This window comes from Lobosporangium transversale (genome assembly GCF_002105155.1).
Source record: "Lobosporangium transversale strain NRRL 3116 chromosome Unknown BCR41scaffold_29, whole genome shotgun sequence".
Taxonomy (NCBI): domain Eukaryota; kingdom Fungi; phylum Mortierellomycota; class Mortierellomycetes; order Mortierellales; family Mortierellaceae; genus Lobosporangium; species Lobosporangium transversale.
In genome coordinates, this window is record NW_019029007.1 from 381205 (window position 1) to 404813 (window position 23609).

A 23609-nucleotide genomic window follows, 5' to 3' on the forward strand; every position below is an offset into this window, starting at 1 on the left:
AAAACAATAAAGGACAATTGCGTTTTAATATTGACAATGCATTCATACTACCGGTGTAATTACTTTGTATTTTGGTGATGATGTTTTTTATAAAAATGATATTTTATTTTGGAGACATTTTTACTAAAAAGAATGTATCACTTCTGTTGCGCATCCTGCACTCCATGTTTACCACTTTGTTGACTTTTTCTTCTTCTTCTTCCTCTTATTAGGTGGACCATGTGTAGATGGGGGATCTTCGCTCAGTTGTGTCAAAAGAGTGGATGTTGAAGTCGACTTTGGTATCTCACTCGAGGAAGCAGTTGGCTCAACAACCTCTGTGGTTGGTGGATCTAGTACAGGTGTTTGCGCTTCGTGAACAGCTGGTACTACAGTTGAAGGTGGTGATGTTGAGAGCATTTTGGTGTCAGTGATTGTATCAGACTCAGCAGGCGTATTCGATGTGATTACGGCGGTTGAATCGCCTACAATAGGCGATATTTCCTCTGTCACCTTGGGGGTTTCGGCATCTGGCTTTTTGGCGACCTTGGCGGCCTCGGCGCCCTCAACAGCGGCTATAACAGTCTCTGGGGGATTAATCGAGTATGTACCTGTAGGCTCAGGGACCTCAATAACAACCGAACGTTCTCCCTCTACTTCCTCTTCTAGTTGAGCTGACTCTTGGGTTGGCTTGAAAACTTCTACATCATCCTTGAAATTGACAACATGATGTTCGCCTTCTGTAGACCCTGCAGTAGTTGTATCCTTGGTGGCAGAAGAATTCTCAGCAGGTACGGCTCCAGTAGCGCCGTTGGCGGCGGTTACTGTAGTACTTGGCTGAGTGTTGGCTGCAGTATTGGTCGCTGTCGTGGTATCGAGCAAGGCAGATGAATTCTTACGGGAAGCCGAAAGGATAGTTTTTCCACTATCATATATTTACTATCAGCAGGCATAGTTACTGTGCGCGCACTTGCAGTTGAAGAGTTATGACCCAGCAGAGGCGTAGACTCATTGAGTGCTGGTGACTGGAGTAGGCTTTTGAGGTTCTTGAGCTTGCTAACGTTGCGAGAGGGTTTACGGATAACCTTGATTTTGTTGTGGACATCGACATAGACATCAGACTCATCCACGATCTCCTCCCCCAAAAGCTCTTCAATTACATCTTCAAGCGTAATCACACCCACAGGATCTCCAAATCCGCCGGGCTTTGATGTGACAATAGCCATGTGTGACCTTCCCTCTTGGAAGAAGTTCAAGATATCAAGACAACTGGTATTGGGGGCAGCTTCCGGGAGGGAGTTGAGAGTGAATTGGCGTACAGGAGTATGGTCTGCGGGATCATAGGTGATTAGACGTTTGACAAGTAACATACCAATAAAGTTATGAGCGTCATCATGCCTATAGACTGGAATACGAGAGTAGCCAGCTCTAAGGATATCCTCTGTGAGTTTTTTCATCCAAAATGGCATCCTCACTCAAAGTAAAGACGTCTTCTAAGGGGGTCATCACTGCCGAGACAGCTTTCTCCTTCAAGTCAAGCACTGAAGCAATGATAGTGACCTCATCATCTGTGAGCTCGCCGATCCCATCGACCTGATGCAGCGATACTAATGTCTTGAGCTCAGTTCTGCGATACGTTGTTCCATGGTGAACACCTAGCCAATAATCCAAAAGCATTGCAATCGGATAGGCCACAGGCGACATAATATACATGAGCACCAGCATGGGCTTGGAGCAGAATGATCCGATTGCCAGTCCATGACGCGCACACACAGCCTGAGGGATGATCCTAAAGATAAGACAATAGACAAGCAACAAAAGATATATTAAAAATAAGAATATTGAAAGAACCAGGGTTTAAATGAACTTCTTTTCAAGCGATATTTCTCCAGGCTTTTTAGGAACATACTCTCCAAAGACAACAATCAACAGGGTCGAGATTAGAATGGCAATGATACCACCGCCAAGCTCCGAATCAAGCACCACTGGCAAGGACTCATTAACGATAACGTTGCCTAGAAGTAGTGTCACTATTGAAGTAAACACGTGAATGAATATAGGTTAGTCTTCATAAAAAAAAAAAAAAAAAAAAAAAGTTTATATAAATAATACAAAAGAAGGAAAGGGCATGAAGGAAGATGGAATTTACCCAAGACCCAGTGCTTTCCACGGGATAGGAGCTTATAGACTTTCTCTGCATGGATGCGTTCTTTAGGAGAACCTGCCACCATCAGGACATGCAAGTTAGTTTCATCCAGACCCATCAATCCGATCGTCAAGCCTAATAAATAATGATAGCAAAAAGCAAAAAGAAAATACACGTTAATAAAACTGCTTTGTACATGGATAGTTCTTTACCTCTCCTTCCCTCTTTTTTTTTTTTTTTTTTTTTTTCCTAGATCAAACAAAACATTGGTATACTTTTTTTAAAAGACTTACCAGCAAAGATCCCTCCAATAAGTACCAACCCTACGATTAGTGCCATTTTGAGCCAAAACTCAGGAGTAGAAGCATCCTCGCCTTCGCCTTCGCCTCCGTGCCCACTTTTTGAGGCGGTGGTTTTTCCGAATAGAGATGATGATCCATATTGGTTACAGTTGCTATTGTCACCTTGACGCGACCAAGCCAGGAGAGTCTCAAGGAGAATAAAAGGTTGATGAAAAAAAACATAAAGAACTATTTCTTGGCACCAAGAGCGCGTTGAATGTTACGGCGCTCACGACAGGATCGAGCATTAGCACAATGTCCTTCTCCATGGTAATGGCGACAGCATGAGGTTTTGTCGCTGTTGATCCATAGTGAAGAACTTGAGACTCCCTTTCTTTTGTCTTTATGGATGAGGAAGAGAAAAAATGAAGAAAAGAAGGAAGAAAAAAAAAAAAAAAAAAAAAAAGAAAGACTAAAGACCTAATCAAAGATGAAGAAAAAAAAATTATGGAGTAAGCTCGCGTGAGAGTGCAGCTGGTGTGAAAAGTGAATGAGACAGGAGAGAGGCGGATGTGGGTCTGTTTATTAGCAGTGTTAGCTTATTTTTTTCAGTTCGTCATGCGCACTGCTAAAAAAACACACAACAAGCAAGTAACGAATAACAGTCGTCTATTCGAATAATGCTTACAGAAATACAAATAAACGTCAAGAGCAACGGCCAAGACTCAACAATTGGACGTCCTTTATACAATGAATGACACTTCTTCTTTTCATTTTATTTTTTCTTTATCGTTTTATTAAGAAAATTCATTTCATTGAAAGTCTATGGATCTTACATTTCTCTATCCATTTCAACAAAAAAAAACTTCAATCCAATCAAAAATAAAATGAAAAGCAAAAAAAAAAAAAAAAGAAAGAGGCATAAAAAACTGGTCGTTCGGTCGTGTCATAAAAATACAATACAGGGAATAGGCTAAGCTTCTCGACGAGGGTCATCACGATCTGAAAATGCTAGAAACAAAACTTTTTTTTTTTTTTTTTTTGCTTGTTGTTTGTTGTTGTTTGTTTGTGTGTGTGTGTTTGTTTGTGATCAAAGGGATGCTGAGGATATTAAAGTACAAAAAAAGGTTGGATACAACCAGCAAAGGATATAGATGACAAGAGGTTTGCAAAGAATGACCGAGACATTGTTAAAACCAACAATATTCAATCTCATCATCTTCACCAATATCATCTCTTCATCAAACTGTCCCTGCTCGACAGCAACAGGTCCTGAAATCCTTTTCCTGCGTCCTTCTAGTTCCGCCACCGCCTAACGCAGACAGGGCTGTTATTATTATTCGTTTTCCGCTTCGGTTTGTGTTGAACTGTATCTCCATTTGAGCCTCAGTCTGCTCCTCTACACTCTTAGGATGGTAGTGAATGGTACAAGAAGTAGATACTGTAGCAGAACGTTTCTTACTGTAGTTGCATCCACATCTGCTGGAGTTGTAAACGAAGAATGCAGAGGCGATGGTGGAGCAGAGGAAGCGGAGTGGTTAGGTGAAGTTCTGGCGTTCTCTGGGTCCATTCCTTTTTCAAAAGCAATCCCTGTTCCTTCTTTGCTTTGGCTGCCTCGGAACAGCCTTCTTGTGCTCTTGCTCTTCAGCTGCAAGGATTGATGCCATGGTCTGTAGCGCATGCCTCGACGTACTGATACCTTCCAAGAGTAGCCTCGTCTAGGTGGGACAAATAACTTCGACTTCTTCTTCGTCGTCATCCTCAGTCTCTGATCGCCCGTACCTTCAAAATCCTGAGGAGCCCTGCCATATGCTCGGGGCCAAGGTCATTGCTGATGCGGATGGCAAGAAGTTCTTCCATGGGCGCTTGTTGAGATTCTCTACTACGGACCTTTGTGGCATCTGTTGAGTCACTTGGTCTTGTAAAGTGTCAACAGTAGCAGGGGACATGACATGGGCAGCATTTGAGTCCCTGTCATCTAAGAAAAGACTTTGGCTATTGGAATTCCTAGTCAATCGGAGGCCAGCTGATATCAACAACAATAGACTCTTCGCTGTTCAATTCGTCCTCCATATCGCCTTCATCTCATCGTCTCCTTCATCATCGGAAGAGCTGGCTTCACTTAGGTCCGATCCAAGTCGGAATCAGAGCTAGAGAGATCATCATCATGTTCTGTAATCGTACAAGTTGGCGAGCGCAAGGTCTTCATAATCGTTGAAATTGGTGGGCATACTAGGGCTCACAAGCTCTAGAGATGGGACCGTAGGTGCCATCGAATTGGGCCCAAAATCAAATCAGCAACGTTGACAGTCTCAGGCACTGCAAAGTTGGATGGTCCCAGGTCAAAGACAAATTCATTCATAAGCCTGATCAGCTGGAAAGTCTGTGGCGACATTGGTAGCGCCTGTGGTGGTATCCACATACTATCTGGCTCAAATCCAAAAGGAAGAGCTGCTAGATCGGAAGTAAAATCCTGAGAATCCATCCAGTGCTGTTTATGAATAAAATAATAATAATATATTATTTATTATTATTATTATTATTATTTAAAAAAAATAGATGATCAAAACTTTGCTTTTGTTTTGTAACAAGGGCAACATATGTGCTTCTTACGCGAATAGATTCAACTCATCATTAACTGCCAGTCTTCCCAGGCTTTGGATTGAAGTCCAGAGACAAGAAAGTCTGAAATGGAAAACGACCCAGTGGATGATTGGAGCTGGTGAGCTTGAGCTTGAACAGCATTCTGGGCTAAAAGGGCATTGGTATCAATTGCAAGTTGGTTCAAAGCCTCGACCTGAGCGGGTTCTTGAGGTTGGTAGAAGGACGCGCTGATTCAGTAGCCTCTACAAGAGTAATTCTATGGATTCATTCGAGTAGGGGTGGGTTAGGAAGTTGAGCAAGACTCGAGTTTCTTTGATACTGTGTTATGGAGTAGTATGAAGTGTATAGTGTACATGTGGCATGTATATGAGCATGTTAGTAAGAATTGACTTTTCCCAAGCCCATGTCTCAACCTTAGTCCCAATATTTCATTATCAAGCATGAGCGCATCTTTTCTATTTTCCTTTTTTTTTCCCACAGGACAAATGCTACGATTCAATGAGACAGCAAGCGTCAATTGGATGCTCTTTTTGGTATAGTTTGGCAAGTAAAAGTGTGTTGTTTGTAGTGTAAATGTCGGTTAGATCGTGTGGTGTACACCATCCATGAGATAAAGAAATACGGTGCTCATGTGAGATTGATAATCAGATCAAAGCAACTTTTTTTGTTTCTTGCTACCCTCCCTTTTATGCAAAAATGCTTTCTGCAAATAAAACAAATAAAATATAATGCACCAGATTTGAGGTGCCCGCGCTCTCCACTCTGCAGATTAAGCATAGCAGAATGCAAGTATGGACGTTAAAAAAAAAAAAAAAAAAAAAAAAAAAAAAGGCGGCTCCAATGTGGTTGCAATTATCGTATCCGAGGTTTTTCTTCACTGAAACATATCAGACAGGTTAGAAAACAATAAGGAAGTCACCAAAGAACCACAACAGTGTTGGCATAAACTTTGGATAGAAAAGCGAAGGAAGTAGGGAGCAATAATAAAGTTGAGTACAGTTTGAGGGTGGTGTTCTGCTGAGAAGCAATGGCCGAGTAAAAAGACGTGAAACGAAGAATGGATCAGAAGAACAATGACTTACCCACCCATCGCCACAAAAGAAATGGAATTGTGTGTTGAACAGAAATGGAGAATAATGCAATCAGACTAAACTGTGGAGGAATTGTGCTTTGTTTAATGGTTTTAGTTGTGAATTAATGATATGATATGGGAAGGGACTCCTTCTCGCTTCATGGAACGCTTTTTTTTTTTTTTAAAGAAAAAGTTTCGTGAAGGAGCTCTTCTTCGCGTAAATGTCTCCCAATGCCTGGATGCTCTGCAAACACAGGTTAATGGTGCTACGGAAGGGATGGAGAGGAAAAGAGGAGGAAGAAAGAAAAAAAAAAAAAAAAAAAATGCTGCATATTTGATGATGGTCTTCAAAACAAACAGTCCCAATGTCCCAGCCACTAATGAAGGACCGATCACATTTAATTAACCAGGTACTCCTTCTGCTTTAACAAGATCTCCTTACTTCTTGAATGGATTGATCCTGAAAACCTTGTAGCCTTGATCAGATAATTATGTGTTTGTGTTCTTATGGCTATGTTGATAGTTAGCTGTGCCTGTGCTTGTGCCTATGCTTGTGGTAGATTAAGTGTGGCTAATGAAGAAATAACAAATATGCTGAGCATGTCAAGAAACATTTTAAACTTTTTCATTCATGCCTTTTCCGTTATAATTATATTATGCTGCAGGGTTTATCTGGAGGACAAATTCTAGCAAAATATGATAGCGGGCAGAGAGAGCATCGATTGATCCAGACCATGCATTGGGCTGCGACAACATCAAGATGGGGTCACATTGTGAGACACGTCCAAAAAATTTCGTCGTTCCCAACTTCCCACCCCACCGTTTCCCTCCATTACAACGTTGTCTCATCCTCTTGTTTCTTTCATTCCTTACTATTACCCGTATACTCCATTCCATCCTTGCATTACCTCTTTACTAATTTACTCCAACCAGCTTGGTAGCGACTCCAATATGATTATTTCTACGCCAAAGATAGATGACATGAGCGATTGTAATACGCTCACCATGAATAACACTATTGCTAATGCCCAGATAACCGCAGCCTTTACTTACCCAAAAGCAAACAATCCTCGTCATTCCACTTCATCAAATACAACATCACTTGATATCGACAATTCTGCTGAGCCCCATCAAATCCAAAGCCAGAGCAAGAATCAGCAGAAAAGATCTTCTTCTGTGGACGGTTATGTCTCTCGAGTTGGCTTTGATACACTTGGCTGTGACGATACTTCAGAATACGCGTTTACGCTTCAGGCAAAGACTGATAGCTGGAAGAGAGGCAAGCATAGTAGAACATTCCTTGTTGGAACCGACTTGAATGAGTATTCGGCTCATGCTTTGCAGTGGGTCATGGAGAACATGGTTGAAGACGGTGATGAGGTAAAAGTTTTTAGAGTTCTTTACCTTGCAATATGAGACAATCTGACATAAAAAGTTCGAGAAATCATTGTTCCGATCGTTCTTCTAACACAAGAGGGTTATGGAATGTTTGGTCCATCTTACTTGAGCCAGACAGCATTTGTACTTTATTCTATGGACACTTCTCAATCTTTTACACATGCATACTGTTTGTACAAGTCGAAAAACTAGCTCAATCCTCCATATCGATCTCACACACGAAGCTGACGTGCCTTCCTCTGTTCTATTGCATCATTCAGATAGTTGCCCTTCGAGTCGTCCCTGTGGAACTGAGAGATTCCTGTAAGTTTATTTTTGGGTTGAACATTGTCCTCGAGGACGACTTGTTCGAAACGAAAAGGCGTCATAAGGCAACAATTGATTATTACATAAACCGGCGCATATAAGAATACAAAAATGCATTGCCAAGATAACAAATACATCTGTTCGAATCATTTTTAATGAATCAGCTCGTTCTTAACATACGTCTTGGCCCTTCATCGATACTTTTCTAGTGTCAAAAACACGTATCCCTTCCTTCCAAGGTCAGGAAAGTGCAGCTCGTGAAGAAGCTAACAAACTTATGGCCTCGATCCGCGAGCAGAATCTGTCTGGGAGAGAACTTAGTATCGTTGTTGAATGCATGGTTGGCAATGTCCGTGATACCATTCAATACATGGTAAGGACCCAATAAGTATATTTACCATTGAGGAATCAACATATTACAATATGTCAAGCATTAACACTGCATTGAAAAAAAAAAAAAAAAAAAAAAAAAAAAGATCAAGTTGTACCAACCAGACATGTTAGTAGTCGGGACGAGAGGCCGCAATCCAGTCAAAGGATTTTTACTAGGTTCAGTGTCACGATACTGTTTACACCATTCTCCCGTCCCTGTCGTCGTTGTTCGTCCAGAGCGCAAGCTGACAAAGTCAAAAAACAAATCTAAAGGGATATTCCGGCGCCGTTCATCTCTCCTTCCAATCGAAAAGCTTGACTACCAACCTCATTTTGCTCAACCCGTGCACATGTCCGCCTCTGATTTTGATTTGAGAAGCATGCAAACATACACCAGTAGTAACGGCATTTTGTCTTCTCAGAGTGCTCTTTTCCAAGTGCCACCATTCACGCAGGCGTAAAGTTCCCGGGACGGACTAGTCCTAGTGAGAAATGAGACCACTTTCGTCTCTATTTTTGCCGAACAATACACCTACGACCATGGCTGAAGCAACATCTGCACTTCCTGCAGAATCCGCCATCTCATCTCCCTCTTCAATAGCATCCGCGCCAGTATCAGTAGCACCAACAGCATCGGCGGCATCCACAGCAATACCAGGAGGTGAAGCTTCGCCCGCATCTTCTACTCGATCTTCAATTACGCTTTTACCATCTCAAATCCGGTCATCTGCTGCTCCACCACCGGAAGGCACGCTCAAAATGAAGAAGAGTTTAACTGTTGATGGTACAGGCAAAGGAAATGGAGGCAAGCACAACAGACGTTCGTCTGGTGGGATCCTGTCTGGATCTTCGTTGTTTGGACCACTGTTAGGGAAAAACGGTGATGGTAGCGGAGGAGGATTCCTTAAAGGGAAGAGGTTTTCCCATAGCGGATAAACATTTTATGAATAAATATACTGTTGTATTTTATCACATACATGTTCAACCAACTGCAAATAACATAGTCTCGGCTAAATGACTCTACAGTTTTTCCCCGAACAATTCAGATCCTTTCCAATTTCCAGTAGGGCCTATAAATTGGTGATAGATATACAAAGTTAAAGGAAGGGCATCTGTGTACATGACCGCTGTGTCAGAGTGTCTGTGTGACAAAGCCTTGTTATTCAATATCCCAATTGACCTATTTGAGTGCCATTCCTGTTACAGCACCTTCAATGCCGAATTAAAATAAAATAGTGTGTTCAGGTTAGAGGTTTGCTATTGGTTAATATCATAGATCCGAATAGAGATTGTGGTAAATTTATTCTCAGTCATATTGTATCGTTGATAATCATGTTCCTGCATAGCGATTAAAGAAAGAAATCTGGCCTTCTCGATGGGATCTTCATCAAGTGGAACCGAAAATACAACATATAAGGAAATGCCTCCATCAAACAACAAATTGATGATGTTCAGAGGGGAGGGAAATACGACCGATGAGCTCGTTCACAAAAGGATGGAGAATATTTGCTTGTATCTCCACAGCTTCCATACATTGAATTTTAAAAGTCTACTACAGGACTCTCCTCCCCTAATTAATTTTGAGGATCTTGCGAGCCAGATTTTTGATAATGATTCAAATAGCATGATTGACATGAGCAGTGATACTTTTGATAATGATGAAATCTGTTCAACTAACGAAGGTAAAAAGGTCGTTCATTGGTAGTAGACACTCTGTTTTTGTTCTTTAATTGCTCCGCAAGCTCTTTGTCAGAGAGTTTAGTTTGACTTGGAGTTAATGGATATTGAAAACAGTTGCTTCATCATTTAATCCGATCCAGAGGAGAATGGTACAATATACGAAGGACTTCAGAAAACGTATGAATATAAGCTATATTGGACTCAATTTTTAGGTTGGTATCAGCACAGACTCATCCGTGGCAGTAGCGAAGTCGCTTTCTCTGAGTTATTCCAGTTCTTCGTATAACTCGCACCAAAAGTAAAAAAAATATTTTTTTCGCCTTTTGCGTTAAAAGCGACCTTTTCGGCTACTACAGCGCAATCGAAGATAACAACGAAAAAGGATCTCCCAATTACCAATGAGGTGCCACAATATCTATTCAAATAGAGGCTATTGGGAGCTCCTATCCCGTGTATGTGACTTTTTGCAGAGAGTCAAGCTTGTCACTCTTTTTGGTTAGTCCTTTCAATTATAGAATTTTGTTAAGTAAACCATTTATATTTGAAAGAGCCTAGCCAAAAAGAGCGACAAGCTTGACCCTCTGCTTTTTTGGATACTCCTTACACGTGACACCCTACAAATATAAATAAAGCAATCGCTGTGCGCTGCACTTATCATTTATCATAAAGGTGGATGATCTGATGCATGATTGTTCATTACCTTTTTTCTCTTTCTTCTTTTTCTTTTTTTTTATTTTAATTAATTCGTATTATTTGTATAATCTACTGTCTATCTGAGAAACATTTAAGAATAAATCAAAAAAGAAAAAAAAAAAAAAAAAAAAAAAGGCGGATTCATTAACGCAACAAAAAAAAAGAAATCACATCTCACACATCACATCCTGTCATGTCCTTTTTACGCTCACGTCCACCTATTCAGACCAATCGTGCACAGCAGCGCAGAGCCCTCGGGGCAGGCACAGGCGTCGGTACTGGCCCTACTATTAAGCGAAAGATTGAAAAGCCTGCGCCCCAGGCAATACCTGAGAATCATACGGACTATAAGCTGGTTTCAACCTCACGAGATGTCTTGCATCATGTTATGCGTTTTCATGGAACAAAAGAAGTGGACCCATCTACATTCACTGCACCTGTCAAGTTGCAACGCAAGCGAAATGAGACCAACCATTACTATCGCGGATATAACTATCAAAACAAATACAATAACCAAAATAATAAGACAGGCGATGACAAGAAGGATGGCGCCACCACAGGGGCAGGAGGTGGCGCTAACGGAGGTACCCCTGGGGCACCATCAACAGGCCCAACAACAGGAGCAGACACATCCTTGATTGCACCCTATAGCGGAGCGGTGTCAGGAATAAACAGATGTTGTTTAAGAAGCGGACGAGACAGATTTATATTGCTAATGAAGAAGAACGGAAGAAAAAGGAGATTGAAGCTGCACCTTGGGTCATTGAGGACTATGATAGTAAAAACAACTGGACCGGCCAACTCGAAGGAGGCCAACACGCAAACTATGTCCTGTTTGTGTTTTCAGATGACGGTTTTAAAGTCGTACCTGCTGATAAGTGGTACAAATTCTCTCCAAAGATTCCATATACAACCCTTACTGCCGAGGAGGCTGAAGAGCAGGTAGAGTAAAATGAATGTGTTTAGGCACATTGCATGCACTGGAAACTTGTTTCCCTACTGTTCTTATTCAATTTTTTTCTTTTTCTCGAACGTATAGTATCAAAAGTCACAGAAGCAGAACAATAACATCCGATGGCTTATGAGATCCAAGAACAAGACAAAAGCAGAAGACGGCGAGGAAGGCGTTGAAGAGGATGCGGGACATGAACAATTGATGACTGTTGATCATGAGGATGACGTTGGATACGACGAAGATGAGGCTAAGGAACGAAAGAAAAAACGCGGAAAACATGGTGATGTGGATGAAATGGACTTTGATGAAGTCTGGCAAGATGACGAAGAGATGCCAGCCGAGATGCCAGGATTTGAAGATGACGCCAAGGACGATGTAAGTGAGCGAAAAAAAAAAATGATAATAATAATCATGGACAACACGTCTAGATAGTTGACATTGGAGGCGCTGTCTGGGACTACATTTATCATGCGCTGACTTTTTTTTTTTTTGTTGCTCCATTCATCTTTGGAAACACTTTGGAATTGCCTCAGTCCCGGAGAAACCAAGGGCCATCTATGGATTCTGATGAAGATGAGGATGAAGAGGATGATAGGGGTCGTTTGACCGAAACTGGAAAAGCGGTTAAAAAAGCTCTTTTGAAATTGCAAAAGAACAAGGTCTATGCAAGTGATGATGACAAAGATCCATATGCGAGTGTAAGTTCTTAAACACATGACATTATTTGTTTCTTTCTGTAAAAAAAAAAAAAAAAAAAAAAAAAACTCATTCGATGCGAATCTTTATTTTTTGATCGACCTAGGATAAAGATTCGTCCGATTCTGACTTAGATGAGGTTGATAAAGAGAAAGAAATGAAGAAGGAGGACGAGTCGAATCCTTTATCACAAGAGACAGCTAAACAAAAGGGCAAGGGCAAAGCCAATGCTAAGGCGCCATTGATTGCCAAGAAGGCGAACGCTGCCAAAGCTGCCACACCCAATAAACCCGTCACTGCCAAGGCGGTCAAGACTAAAGTACCCATGCCGACGCCCCGGAATGTCAATGCGAGCGCCAATGGTAAACCATCAAGCTCACAGTCAAGACTGGGGCTTTATCTTCTCAAAGTCCAAAACTGCCTAGCAACGGCATTGCATCCTCCCCTGCTGCGGCTGGGGTAGTTGAGAAGAAGCGTAAGAAAATGGGCGATGCTAACGAAGCGGCAGATGATGGCCCAAGTAGAAAGCAGCCTCGATCTAATGAGCTGGCACCATCAGCACCATCATCAAGTGCTAATGCTCCTGCAGATACTGGAGCACCTGGAGATGGTAAACGTATTCTTCTTTTATTACGTTTTTTTATTTGTATTTTGCCTTTATGATGAACTTCCTTAATGAACATAGAACTTTTTTTTTGTGATCAAATAGATTCAATGCTTATTACAGAGGCAGAAGTGATAGCGCTACTCAAGAGTCGACCACAGGTGACCACCCGCGACTTGATTGTGGACTTGAAGAAGAAGCTGCGGAAGGAACCTCGTAACAAAAATATCCTTGCTGCTATTGTTAAGAAAGTAGCAACACCTCATGACGGCATTCTGGTGCTGAAGGAAGGCTTGTAAAAAAAAAATAGCCTGTTGCTGCCTCTATTTTATGCAGGACATTTGTGTTGGAGAGATTAGACTTGTTCTTTTATTAGTTACTTTGAAGTCTTCTCCACTTTCTTATTGTAAAAATAAAGACGACGGTTGTTTGTTGCACAAACAATCTTCCAACAGAATTGCTATGAAGAGCAATTCTGTTTATTAGCATTTCACTTGACTTGATCAACAATTGAACTGTACACAAAAACAAACACTCGAGAGCACTTTGTGAAGCGCATGCCATTTTTCATGTCTACACTTTATTAAAAAATAAGCATTCGGCGGGCAAATTGAAAGAGGCATATTCATGTTTCTCTCTTTTTGATTTCCTGAAAATCCTTTTTTTTTTTTTCCTCTTCTCCCCACCTTACTCTTCATCCTACTCTTCATTTCTTTTTTTTCTTTTCTTTCATTCTTTATCATAACGCTCTCGCTTGCAAGTGCTTAACGATCCCCTTCCTGCCCAACACCACACTCCCCATTGATTTGTTTCCTCATCCTATCACTTATTCATCCGTCCTTCTTCATCTCCAATCCTTCTGTCGATCTACTAATAATTTTTTTTTCCTCCACACTTTTTTGCTTAAAGTCAATGTCGATGTCAAACACTATCAGAATTATGCTAATCCTTGCCGGTATAATTGCATGTTTCCAACCACTGGCACTGGTCCTGGCTCAAACTCAGTCAGCAGTTCCGACTAGGGGTGCTCCTCTACCACCCTCAAATCAGAACACACCAGGATTGGCTGTCGTCCCGTCTAACGGAATGGCCATTTATCAAGAGTCAATCGTGTATATTTCGGCTGTGATTGGGGGAAGGCCTATCAGTAAGCCTCATTTCTCATTGTCTTTCGTTTTTCTTTCTTTTTTTGTTTATTACTTGACTAATCCTTTATTTTTGTGTTGTACCAGGCTCTGCCTATATCTCGATTTCTAAGGCAGAGAGTTCCTCCAATACCACCATTGCCGATATTAAAGGTCTATCTATAAGACGCTTGGTTCAATCCTGGAATGTCACCGCTGCTGACTATCCTATTGGTGATTACTACGTACGTTTTTCATGTGTGTTATTTTTCAGCAAACATTGGATCTTTCGTAGTAGAGCCCTCTAATTAACTCCTTGATTCTTTTTTCTTTCTTTCATATCATCTAGCTACAATTGATTGTTACACCTAATACAACCAGCATTATTCCCCCTCTAGTGGTGTCGACAACAGGAACACCCGTCCCGACCTCAACTGCGCGTCCGGCTCTTCCTACGACTCTACCGAGCATTTATTACTGGCGGGCTTGGTTAGTATTCAGGCTCCTCTTGAAAAGAAGGGATCATCCAGCTCTGCTGCAGCTCTTGTGACCTTTGGTAGCAGCACCGGCGCTGGCGCTGGCGTTATAGGATCTTTGAATATGCGTGCTGGATTAATGGCTATCCTTCAAAAGATGAGCATTGCCTTAGGAGCGCTAGCACTCGGATGTATCATCACTCTTTGATTTTCTTTGGTGACCAAGAACAGAAGGAACAATCTTATGAAGAATAGTACAAAAATAAAAATATAATACTTTATAGACAAGGCAGACATAGGTTGCTTTTTCAAACTACTAAATAGATTAGGTGTATGTATTGCGAAAACATCTCTTAGGCCTTCGCCTTGACCAAGGCGCCGCCGTCGACAGGGATGATAGCCCCAGTAGTGTAGGCACCGGCTCTGGAAGCAAGATAGATGCAGGTGGCAGCAATATCCTCAGGCTGACCAATGCGACCCATAGGGATGTTTGATACAATGGTCTCTCCAAAGTCTCTTAAGGTAGCTGCCATCATCTTGGATTGGAAAGGGCCTGGAGCAATGGCGTTACAGGTAATATAGCGGTGGCCCAAGTGACCTGCCAAGACGCGTGTCATCTGGTGCAAAGCTGCCTTGGAGGCGGAGTAGGCATATGTCTCAAGGGTAGGTACATGGATGCCATCAACAGATCCAATGTTGATGATCGAAGCAGGAGTCTTTTCTGTGGCTGCAGCGTCCAAGAGAGGTAACATTGCCTGTGTCAAGGAGAAGACACGCTTCAGGTTGAGATTCATAACTTTCTCAAACGCTTCATCAGGGTAGGACTCAATAGGAGCACCCCACTATAACAATAAAGGAAGAATAAAATAATTAGGTCGCTGGAATAGGTAAACCTTGCTTAATCTAAATCAAAGCAGCAAATATTGGTGATTTACCGTCGCACCAGCATTATTCACCAAGACATGGACCTCTGCAGAATCGAAGAGATTGAAGATGTTAGTTTCTCTTAGTGATCCATATGCTTGTCAGCCATCTGACATCCAATAATTTTAGTTAACACCTATCCACTTACTTGACTCTCGCTTTGAAATCTCTGCAACTAATCTCTTGACCTCATCCATACTTTGAAGGTCTGCAGGGAGAGAGATGCATTTGCCGGGCCCCAGCTTTGTCAATTCGTCTGCAACCTTGTCACAAACACCAGCAGAACGTGAGGAGATATAGACTTTAGCACCATTGACGATAAAACCGTGGGCGATCATCAAGCCGATCCTTTATTTATGATGCATGAATTCAAGCAACAGAGCAATCAAACAGATTCAGTTAATATGAGAAAAAAAAAATAGGATTGGAAATTTCTGTACTCCGAAAAAAAAAAGAGAAGGGATTGCCAGCCGGTTTGGCAAGACAAAGGCTCCCTTACCCTCGGCTGCCACCAGTGACAAGGACGACCTTATCCTTAACGTCAAATAAGGAGGAAGACTGCATAGATGACATGATATAGTGAGAAATAAAAGCGAATAGGGTTGAAAACTATGAAGAAGAAGAGGAATGGAGTGAAATGAGGTAGAGATGAGAAGAAGAGAGGAAAAAATGAATGCATGAGAAATGGAGAAAATCTGAATGAAGTGACGATCCGAGCGTGTACGTGAGCAAGCAAAAATAAAAAGTGCCACCAATAATGGCACGGACCGACTACTCGATCACTCGCAGATTTCACGAATTATTTTATCAAGTTGAAACTGACAGATTAAGAGATGATTGCAGCCGTCAATACTCCTGTCAAACCCCTCTGCACTAAATAAGATCCCATTCTGACAGCCAAGAACCCCTAAAAATCCTCATTGATAACATGGATGGGCTTCTTTATCGACAATGGTACAGCAAGTGTCTCGAAAGATAACTAATGTGAAAATTTTATATCGGCACAGCATGTGAATCGCTCCAAGAGAACTTCATCTTCAACGATGAGATCAGCTTTGATTACGGTCGTAAATTTCGATACTAATGATCTAATTGGTAATGATTCGAAAAGCCAGGATTGATGATTCTATGTGTCCATCACGGATACATTCGTTAACATAGTATATTAGCAGTAGATCTTGATCTGGATTCCGGCTTCATCGCTAGGAAGAGTCTGTAACTGTATTCTCGTTTTAATCTCTGCTTCAATAAGTCCAAGTATACGCCAACTCAATTCGACACCCTTATAGCACAACTGACTTCTTTTGGTAGTCTTGAAGAGCTCTTGTAGAAAGCTACGTTGGTAGGGATTTACATACACCGGCAAGGGATTTTCCGTTGTGACAACCGAATATTTTTGTTTAACGATGGATAAGGGATGTGCTTGGAAACACCTTTTATTGTGATTTAATGTTATCACGTGAATGGCCACCAACCACAGGACGCTGATTGCTCTCGTTTTGTCTTTTTTTGAGAAGGATATTCATCATCGTAATAGCTGGATGTACGCTTTCAAATGCCATCACAAGGACCTATTCCTCATACGATTCAATCTGACCAAATTCCCAACAGTAATGCTTAGAGATGTAACATAATATTAAGGGAGAAGGCAAGCATCAAGTGATAGTCTTCCAATACTCCTTACATTACACTGAAAGAATAATCAATGACTTGGGTAGAATAAAAAGACCAATATGTGCGAGCTGAAAGGAGGACAATCATTCAATTTTCAGATATTCATGCTATGCTCATATATTTTGGAGCCACAGTCGGATTTTATGGTCCAGTATTGAAGAAAAATACAAACAACAAGTTTTTTACTCAAAATCCCACTGTTAATTAAACTTTATTGTTATGATGCCTTTGGATGCAAACAAAGCGTTATACCGGTGCAACTTGTGGATTACGCGTCCAATGGACTGTTCCAAAGGCTGGGTATAATAAACGTCATAAATATTCGAAAAAATGCAAGGAAGTACTCCTAATACGGACACATTCAAAAATATGTCTGATCACATTACTAGATGGCAGGTAAACTCCATAAGCACATTCCAGGAAACTGGATTTGAAAATATGCTGAGGGCATAAAATAAACATCGACCACAGTGCGCTGACTATTTTTCCATTGCTATCCTAACGACAGGATGTTGTAGTGCAATATGAATATGAATAAGCACATCAACAAAAAAAAAGGTAAAACGCGTGTATGTAGATGTACGCGTTTGTGTTTGAATCCACAATCAAAGTTCAAAGCTGCAACCGGGATTTTATCTGAGAAAGGAGATTGAGGCTACTGTTTGATTTGGTCTTTAAAAATATATAAATATTTATCTCGCGCCTTTCGGCCCATTTGAAAGACTCCTTTTTAGCTGTCCTTCCTTTCCATTAATTCAGGGCCGAAATGAGCTTTCTCCTTGTCATTTTGGTATTGCTTATGACCTACAGAGTGCATCAACAAACAAAAGCAAAAAAGAGAAACTGCTCAGTATTGCTATTGTTTGTTGTCATATCAAAGGAAGACCCCTTGAACCTGGACCTGGAGGCAATGACTTTCGTCGACAGCTCCTTTTCTCCCTTCAGGATATTCATCCCTTATATTTAATGATAAACAAGTCTACAATAAGAACAGTAACAAATAATAATACTCCGAGCGCCAGATTGCTTAGAATTACACGTTTGCACCATATCGCATATTGCGCACTACAATTGAGCTTTTCCCTAGTCGATGGTGTGATGGATGAATAAGAAATAAAGAAGGAGACAGTTCAAGGACGTTAGCCCCCAGATACAATTACTGCCACTTCTATAGCCCAGACAACAACCATCGCATGAATGTCATTGCATCAGCCATGTGCGCCATTCAATTTGGATGGCACGGCTCATTACTCATTCTCCTTTTTTTTTTTTTTTACTTTTTACTTTTTCTTTAATTGCCCCGCCAATCCTTCTCTCTCTTTTCTCGTCCTCCTATTTAGTTGTCAAGTGGTGTATTCCACATTTTAACTGTCACTTGGCATTACTCGATCGTTTCTATCCAATCGACTTTCCTTTTATTCCTAAAACCGTTGTTGTACCATTAATCATGAACAGGATTGAAATTCTGTCTTTGCCCAGGAACAGCTCCTCGAAGCTTTCAGAGCCAGGTTTGGCCCAATTATTTGACAGTTCTCTGCAGATCGTTCAACAACCTCAAACGTTACAACTTCCTGATACCCTACTACACTCACCACATCATCATCAACCTCACATTATCCGACATGAGTCTCACTATCAGGAGCAGCAACAGCAACAGCAGCAGCAGCAGCAACAGCATCAACTACAACAGCAACATCGGCAGCGAGACATCTTCTAGTCCCATCATGCGTTTGCCTGTTGACATCTTACTGTATATTGCTTCACCACGATTCCATCATTGAATGACATTATGCAATGGCGCACAACCGCATCCACATTTTACCACTCAATCCCTTTACCACACGCAACATTGGTAAGAATATAATGTCATACTCGAAAACTAAGCGTAGATCGACCAATAATCAGTAACAAAAATGCAGGTGCGCTGTGCATTGCATAGAGTTATTTTAGTATCTTTTTGTCTGGTTGCTGACACTCCTTGTTCCGTTTTACCCCTTTTTATTTCCCCTTGCAGATTCTACAAGCTTCACACCTGTTTCAGATTAGGCCACGACGTAGTCGAATTCAACCGCCCTTATCCGACCGTTCCTCCTCTCTACCACCACAATCACAACCAGATATCCATTCTTTGTACAAGGATCGTCAACTGAATGACATCATTGCTCGATTAACTAGGATACTGACGCATCCAGAGTTCCAACCCCGTCTCATGAGATCCAGCTACTCATTTCGCCATCATATCATCGATGTCCCACATCATCAAGTCCGACAAAGGCCACAGCGCACTGGCGCTAGAATTACTGCTGACAATCAACCATCAATTCACCAGTATTATGCTGAAGCCGTCTTTAAAAGGACAAAAAGAAGACGCCGAGATTTACTAGACTATCCCATCTTTACAACAGGCGACCCGCCAGATCTTGTCCGCCTCGCAATCGAATTTGGATACACACCTTTTGTAGATCATCTGTTGCATCGCGGCTTCCGTCCACGCGATCTACCAGAATATTTCTCAATGATTCCATTCTTGCCCGTTGAGACAATAACAACTGTACCTGACCATGAGGCTACGATCGTGGATAACAACATTCATTATAAAAGTAAAGATCAGCTTCGGTGTCCGAGCGAGGATCGTAAAAGGTCAGATCGGAATTTTTACTTCAAAAGAAATCATTGGAGGAGCTAAATTGTATCTGGGGGTGTATGCGGGTCAGTAATCAGGAACTCATGGAGTCATGCTCAAGAGCTGACCTGGATGCAGTGTTTAAAGTGTTAGACGCAACACTTATTAGCCCTCGACCGTCCTTGGATGTCTTAAAGAGCGCGCAGTCCGATCGTGAGCATAGCGCAGCATCAAAAGTCGATAAAGGGAAGCAAAGGCACTCATGTTATGATGAAGGTTGGATTCACCATGACCACCGACATGATTCCATGAGTGTAGAGCCCGCCGCGCATCGCTTGGGAGAAGATGATATGATGTTTGCTGCTGGTGTTGGCGCCGGACCATCAGTCTCGCAACAAGCTTCTTCCCTTCACTCACGAAGTCGGACTGTGATAGCTGAGGACATTGCATCGGCACCGATAGAACAGAATGTTCCAGTAATTATGCCCATGCCCCCAGAAGCTTCTGGTCTATCAACAGCCTATGGTCCCACCTACCGCTCAGCTATATTTCAATCCAGACAAAGAGTCGATAGCGATAGCAGCTTGGAGCAATACAGCCCTCTATCAGACCAAGGGCGCTCTGAGTCGAAGCTGCATATGCCATGGGTTGATGGCCGAGCCCTAACAAGCGCTCTTCTAGCTATCTGCTTCCGTCGAGATGGATATGGATCTGAGGAGGCAGAAGCGCTGGAGGAGAGCAGAGCTGTTCCGATTGTAAGCGAGATATTGAAGTATGATTGTATGCTTACAGCCCAGGCCTTGGGACAAGCAGTACTAGGTGCTGCTTACTCGCGATCACCAGGCTCTCTGAAGAGGGCTCAGGAGCGGCGACAGCAATTTTTACGAAAGCAGCGGTACGACCAAAGAGGGCCATCATCATCATCTAATAGTCAGCCAAATCCAGCTTCACAGAAAAGTCTGGACTCCAGGGAATACTTAGGAGATGGCAAAGGCAGTATTTGTGTGATGGATCTGCTGATGGAAAGAATTGGGCCTCGTGAGTGGTTAAAGTTGATTAAATATTACCTGCAGCGCCAAGAATTCGATGACCTCAGCGTAGTTTTAGATTTATGTCCTTTCAAGAGTTCACATCTTGAGACTAAGGACAAGGACCTGCATTTAGAGTACGCCATCATTCTCGCGCTGGTTCAGGACACCTTTTAAGTAATTTTCAACAAGACCATCGACGTCAACAAGCACGCGAGTTGATCTGTCGTGAAGCTGGGATATGTGGTATTGGTACTCGATTAAGTTACTTCAATGGCCAGGGTATTGGCCAGGCATCGTATAATGTCTCATCAACGTTACACAATGCTAGTCGGACGTTATTTACAGGAAGTGGAACCAGGTTTACTAACAGCTACATGCTTCCGCGGGGAGGCTTCCGTGGGTTCGGGGGCAATAGCAGCAGCCACTCGAGCTCCGTGGAAAATGCAGGCAACTATGAAGCTGGCTCTGGAGAACCTTTAATAGCCATTCAGAAGAAGAGGGCCTTCGGAGTACCTCCGCCATCGAAACTGACGCTCTATTTGGTTCAGAGGGCCATTGGCAGCCAGCTATCGATACAGACTATGTTGTTTCTGTGGGTGATGGGCGCAGCCATGCTGAAATGAATAGAATAGTAGACCCGATGGACTATGAAAATGGTGGATTTGAAGAACCTGACGCTGAACCATTTAACACCAGGATTCAAATCTGGCGTTCGGTAGCATTGGAAGCAGTACTCATCAAGCTCGCGTCCTGGCCCAGGTATTGTGGGATTGCTATCCAAGTCCAAGCACCTGAGCATATCGTCAAGGCCCTGTTGAAAATGGGTTTCCGGTTCTTTAGCATCTGCGATCTCGACATCAGACGATCACCACCTCTGGCACTACAGTTCCGAGAGCAAGAGAGAATGAATCGACAATTAATCGAGTTCTGTATGTTCTAGCGTGGAAAGCTTGAAGGTGTCAGCAGGAGGGTAGGAGGTGAGCAAGGCTCGAAGGCAAAAGGCTTGAAGATGTTAGATAGGGCGAGGCATGAGCCTCAGTACGATGCCGCTGACCGAAAGTACTATGCTCGGGTAGTTGAAAACTTTCTTTTTCCAAGATCAAGCAAGCAAGCGCGTAGGTCTAGCTCCGCTTCAGTTTTACTATCCCCAAATCCACCATCTTGGCAGCGGTAGCAACACCATAATAGGTAGCAAAGAGCGCAGGCAGCAGCAGCGAGCAACAGGAACAAGAAGTGGATGCAGGAACAACCAATATCCGCAACCCTCACATCAACTGCCATTGCTGAGGCACCTACATGTTTGGCAAGACGTCGTCTTCAGCCCAACCGCCTTCTGATCGTTCGCAATTCGTTTTGGCACCTATACAGCTCGGCGAATCAATTGAGCAAATAACGAGCGCTATTAATTATTTGGGCCTTGATGTCGGTCAGCCCATCAGGCAAGCGGCAGCTGTAGTCCAATATATCAGAGAGCGCTTGATGAAATACTGAACACCGCGTACGCGAGTGCTTAAGATCAGAATACATAGATTTGATGACGGTGGGATTTGTCTATACCAGACATGTTTCCAACAAAAGGAGCTGCTACTCAAAGTATTGCTTGATCACCGCTTACTCATTGCTCAGGACGCGCTATCAGGAGCTGTGCAGGTGGCAGCGTCTGTCGGATGGAAACGCGGCCTTGAGATTCTACTAATGGAAAATGGTGAATGGAGGCGGATATTGATCCTAGTGACAACGACAAGTGAGCATGTTCACCATGCAACGTTATGAAATGGGACCATGCACAGCAATGGCCTCTGTACAGATAAGCAAACCCAAAGTGAACAGCTTTAAGAACAGCTATATAGCCACGGGCAATGATATTCAAAGAGGTATAAGAAGGGCTAGGGCTGCTACGATTGATGGAACTTGGGAGAACAGCCCCGCGCCACCGTGGTCACCGTCGACACCGAAGCGACAGCAGCCAGTTACACCTAAGTAGACCATCGTCGGCAATAGTAATACCATACAAATGATGGGCAATAGCAATAATACGAGAGGAGGGATTGAAGTTAGTTCCAATATTGGGGCCTCGAGGCCTGGATCACACGGGATGTCCGGCATCAATTGCTCTAATATTGGTATCGCATCATCCATAACTACAACTGTCGTCTTATCCACATTCATTCTGTCGCCTCCTCCTGTGCAGGGCCCTGTTATTCCCTCAATACGAACATATCCCTGCGAACAAGCTGTCATCATTTCTGCCAAACCTCCCAAGCAACTGCATCAGCAAGAAGGAAAACAGAACCAAAAGCATTGCCACGATGAAATTAGGAGCCAAACCATAACTAAGCAAAAACCACCAGAGAAAGTTGCGCAACACCGAAACTTCCACCCGCAATGACTATGCTCTCGTCCTCAGGCCTGTGGCACTTGCCAAGTGTGATGATGCAGCGTAAGAACAAGAATGCAGTCATCGCCTGATGGCGGCTACCACTCGAAATGACCTTATCTAGTTCATTGGCTGATTGAATCATTTGCAGATATCAAAATTGCTCATATAATGCAAGCACTTATGATCGCGTGCGATCGAGGGTTATACGCGTTGTACAGGCTTCTTATAGGCGAAAGCATGAAAGCGGCTCCAGACTGTAAACCAAAACGAAGCGAAGGCGAGAATTCAGAGGGAAGAGATGTTATGTCTAGACTCCTCTTTCGACGATGGTTAGGGTTTCAATTCAAAAAACTTGGAATGACAGTTTTGACGCAAGGACCCACTGCAGCTCTCGCCCAAGCAATAAATTGACAATCACCTTCACACCGCAATTCAACTCGTTTCGTTCCTGTTTTTGATGGAGTCGTCGCCTACTTTTCGGCATTACCATCAAATTCTCAAACACGTTGTCATCATGCCAGTTTATGAACCAGAAAGGAGAAGGGCACCAGAGGCCTCAATCGCTGTTTTTCATCCTCTGTAGCCACGGAG

At 42.6% G+C, this 23609-nt stretch overlaps 7 protein-coding genes across 7 annotated transcripts; 5 read left to right on the plus strand and 2 right to left on the minus strand.

Annotated features, from left to right (window-relative positions):
* Positions 1 to 168: 168 nt before the first annotated feature.
* Positions 169 to 2856, minus strand: BCR41DRAFT_381492 (hypothetical protein; the record flags this gene model as incomplete). Its single annotated transcript, XM_022027314.1, has 6 exons — positions 2419 to 2856; positions 2129 to 2260; positions 1889 to 2009; positions 1455 to 1768; positions 1041 to 1420; positions 169 to 816 (listed from the first exon to the last, which is right to left on the minus strand). Exons 1-6 carry the CDS (start codon positions 2462 to 2464, stop codon positions 169 to 171), a joined length of 1641 nt encoding a protein of 546 aa, XP_021879534.1. The 5' UTR covers positions 2465 to 2856.
* Positions 2857 to 6826: 3970 nt separating this feature from the next.
* BCR41DRAFT_387905 (hypothetical protein) lies at positions 6827 to 9107 on the plus strand. The gene is made up of 4 exons (XM_022027938.1): positions 6827 to 7462; positions 7741 to 7783; positions 7996 to 8159; positions 8263 to 9107. Exons 1-4 carry the CDS (start codon positions 7034 to 7036, stop codon positions 8617 to 8619), a joined length of 993 nt encoding a protein of 330 aa, XP_021879535.1. The 5' UTR covers positions 6827 to 7033; the 3' UTR covers positions 8620 to 9107.
* BCR41DRAFT_398187 (hypothetical protein) lies at positions 8699 to 9094 on the plus strand (the record flags this gene model as incomplete). Its single annotated transcript, XM_022028944.1, has 1 exon — positions 8699 to 9094. One exon carries the CDS (start codon positions 8699 to 8701, stop codon positions 9092 to 9094), a length of 396 nt encoding a protein of 131 aa, XP_021879536.1.
* A 1528-nt stretch (positions 9108 to 10635) lies between the features above and the next one.
* BCR41DRAFT_357368 (hypothetical protein) lies at positions 10636 to 13214 on the plus strand. Its single transcript, XM_022024883.1, has 7 exons — positions 10636 to 11189; positions 11219 to 11473; positions 11571 to 11861; positions 12020 to 12184; positions 12289 to 12544; positions 12565 to 12792; positions 12892 to 13214. The coding sequence occupies exons 1-7, from the start codon at positions 10725 to 10727 to the stop codon at positions 13083 to 13085; spliced, it is 1854 nt and encodes a 617-aa protein (XP_021879537.1). The 5' UTR covers positions 10636 to 10724; the 3' UTR covers positions 13086 to 13214.
* Positions 13215 to 13456: 242 nt separating this feature from the next.
* BCR41DRAFT_357369 (hypothetical protein) lies at positions 13457 to 14619 on the plus strand. Its single transcript, XM_022024884.1, has 4 exons — positions 13457 to 13933; positions 14019 to 14155; positions 14260 to 14403; positions 14427 to 14619. The coding sequence occupies exons 1-4, from the start codon at positions 13699 to 13701 to the stop codon at positions 14592 to 14594; spliced, it is 684 nt and encodes a 227-aa protein (XP_021879538.1). The 5' UTR covers positions 13457 to 13698; the 3' UTR covers positions 14595 to 14619.
* Positions 14620 to 14666: 47 nt separating this feature from the next.
* On the minus strand, positions 14667 to 16003 carry BCR41DRAFT_357371 (hypothetical protein). The gene is made up of 4 exons (XM_022024885.1): positions 15810 to 16003; positions 15459 to 15658; positions 15322 to 15356; positions 14667 to 15228 (listed from the first exon to the last, which is right to left on the minus strand). Exons 1-4 carry the CDS (start codon positions 15881 to 15883, stop codon positions 14740 to 14742), a joined length of 798 nt encoding a protein of 265 aa, XP_021879539.1. The 5' UTR covers positions 15884 to 16003; the 3' UTR covers positions 14667 to 14739.
* Positions 16004 to 18773: 2770 nt separating this feature from the next.
* Positions 18774 to 22622, plus strand: BCR41DRAFT_398192 (hypothetical protein; the record flags this gene model as incomplete). Its single annotated transcript, XM_022028945.1, has 9 exons — positions 18774 to 18836; positions 18999 to 19559; positions 19652 to 20645; positions 20801 to 21230; positions 21335 to 21567; positions 21737 to 21826; positions 21927 to 22090; positions 22199 to 22382; positions 22489 to 22622. The coding sequence occupies 9 exons, from the start codon at positions 18774 to 18776 to the stop codon at positions 22620 to 22622; spliced, it is 2853 nt and encodes a 950-aa protein (XP_021879540.1).
* Positions 22623 to 23609: the final 987 nt, after the last annotated feature.

What these genes read in the sequence shown, in the direction of transcription:
- BCR41DRAFT_357371 (XM_022024885.1), bottom strand. Translation starts at nt 15,883, where the DNA reads ATGTCATCTATGCAGTCTTCCTCCTTATTTGACGTTAAGGATAAGGTC. An exon ending in GATTTCAAAGCGAGAGTCAA is followed by an intron (nt 15,357 to 15,458) that starts GTAAGTGGATAG and finishes TCGATTCTGCAG; the next exon opens with AGGTCCATGTCTTGGTGAAT. An exon ending in TGAATAATGCTGGTGCGACG is followed by an intron (nt 15,229 to 15,321) that starts GTAAATCACCAA and finishes TTATTGTTATAG; the next exon opens with TGGGGTGCTCCTATTGAGTC.
- BCR41DRAFT_387905 (XM_022027938.1), top strand. Translation starts at nt 7,034, where the DNA reads ATGATTATTTCTACGCCAAAGATAGATGACATGAGCGATTGTAATACG. An exon ending in TGGTTGAAGACGGTGATGAG is followed by an intron (nt 7,463 to 7,740) that starts GTAAAAGTTTTT and finishes TGCATCATTCAG; the next exon opens with ATAGTTGCCCTTCGAGTCGT. An exon ending in GTGATACCATTCAATACATG is followed by an intron (nt 8,160 to 8,262) that starts GTAAGGACCCAA and finishes AAAAAAAAAAAG; the next exon opens with ATCAAGTTGTACCAACCAGA.
- BCR41DRAFT_357369 (XM_022024884.1), top strand. Translation starts at nt 13,699, where the DNA reads ATGTCGATGTCAAACACTATCAGAATTATGCTAATCCTTGCCGGTATA. An exon ending in GATTGGGGGAAGGCCTATCA is followed by an intron (nt 13,934 to 14,018) that starts GTAAGCCTCATT and finishes GTGTTGTACCAG; the next exon opens with GCTCTGCCTATATCTCGATT. An exon ending in ATCCTATTGGTGATTACTAC is followed by an intron (nt 14,156 to 14,259) that starts GTACGTTTTTCA and finishes CATATCATCTAG; the next exon opens with CTACAATTGATTGTTACACC.
- BCR41DRAFT_357368 (XM_022024883.1), top strand. Translation starts at nt 10,725, where the DNA reads ATGTCCTTTTTACGCTCACGTCCACCTATTCAGACCAATCGTGCACAG. An exon ending in CCGAGGAGGCTGAAGAGCAG is followed by an intron (nt 11,474 to 11,570) that starts GTAGAGTAAAAT and finishes TCGAACGTATAG; the next exon opens with TATCAAAAGTCACAGAAGCA. An exon ending in ACAAAGATCCATATGCGAGT is followed by an intron (nt 12,185 to 12,288) that starts GTAAGTTCTTAA and finishes TGATCGACCTAG; the next exon opens with GATAAAGATTCGTCCGATTC.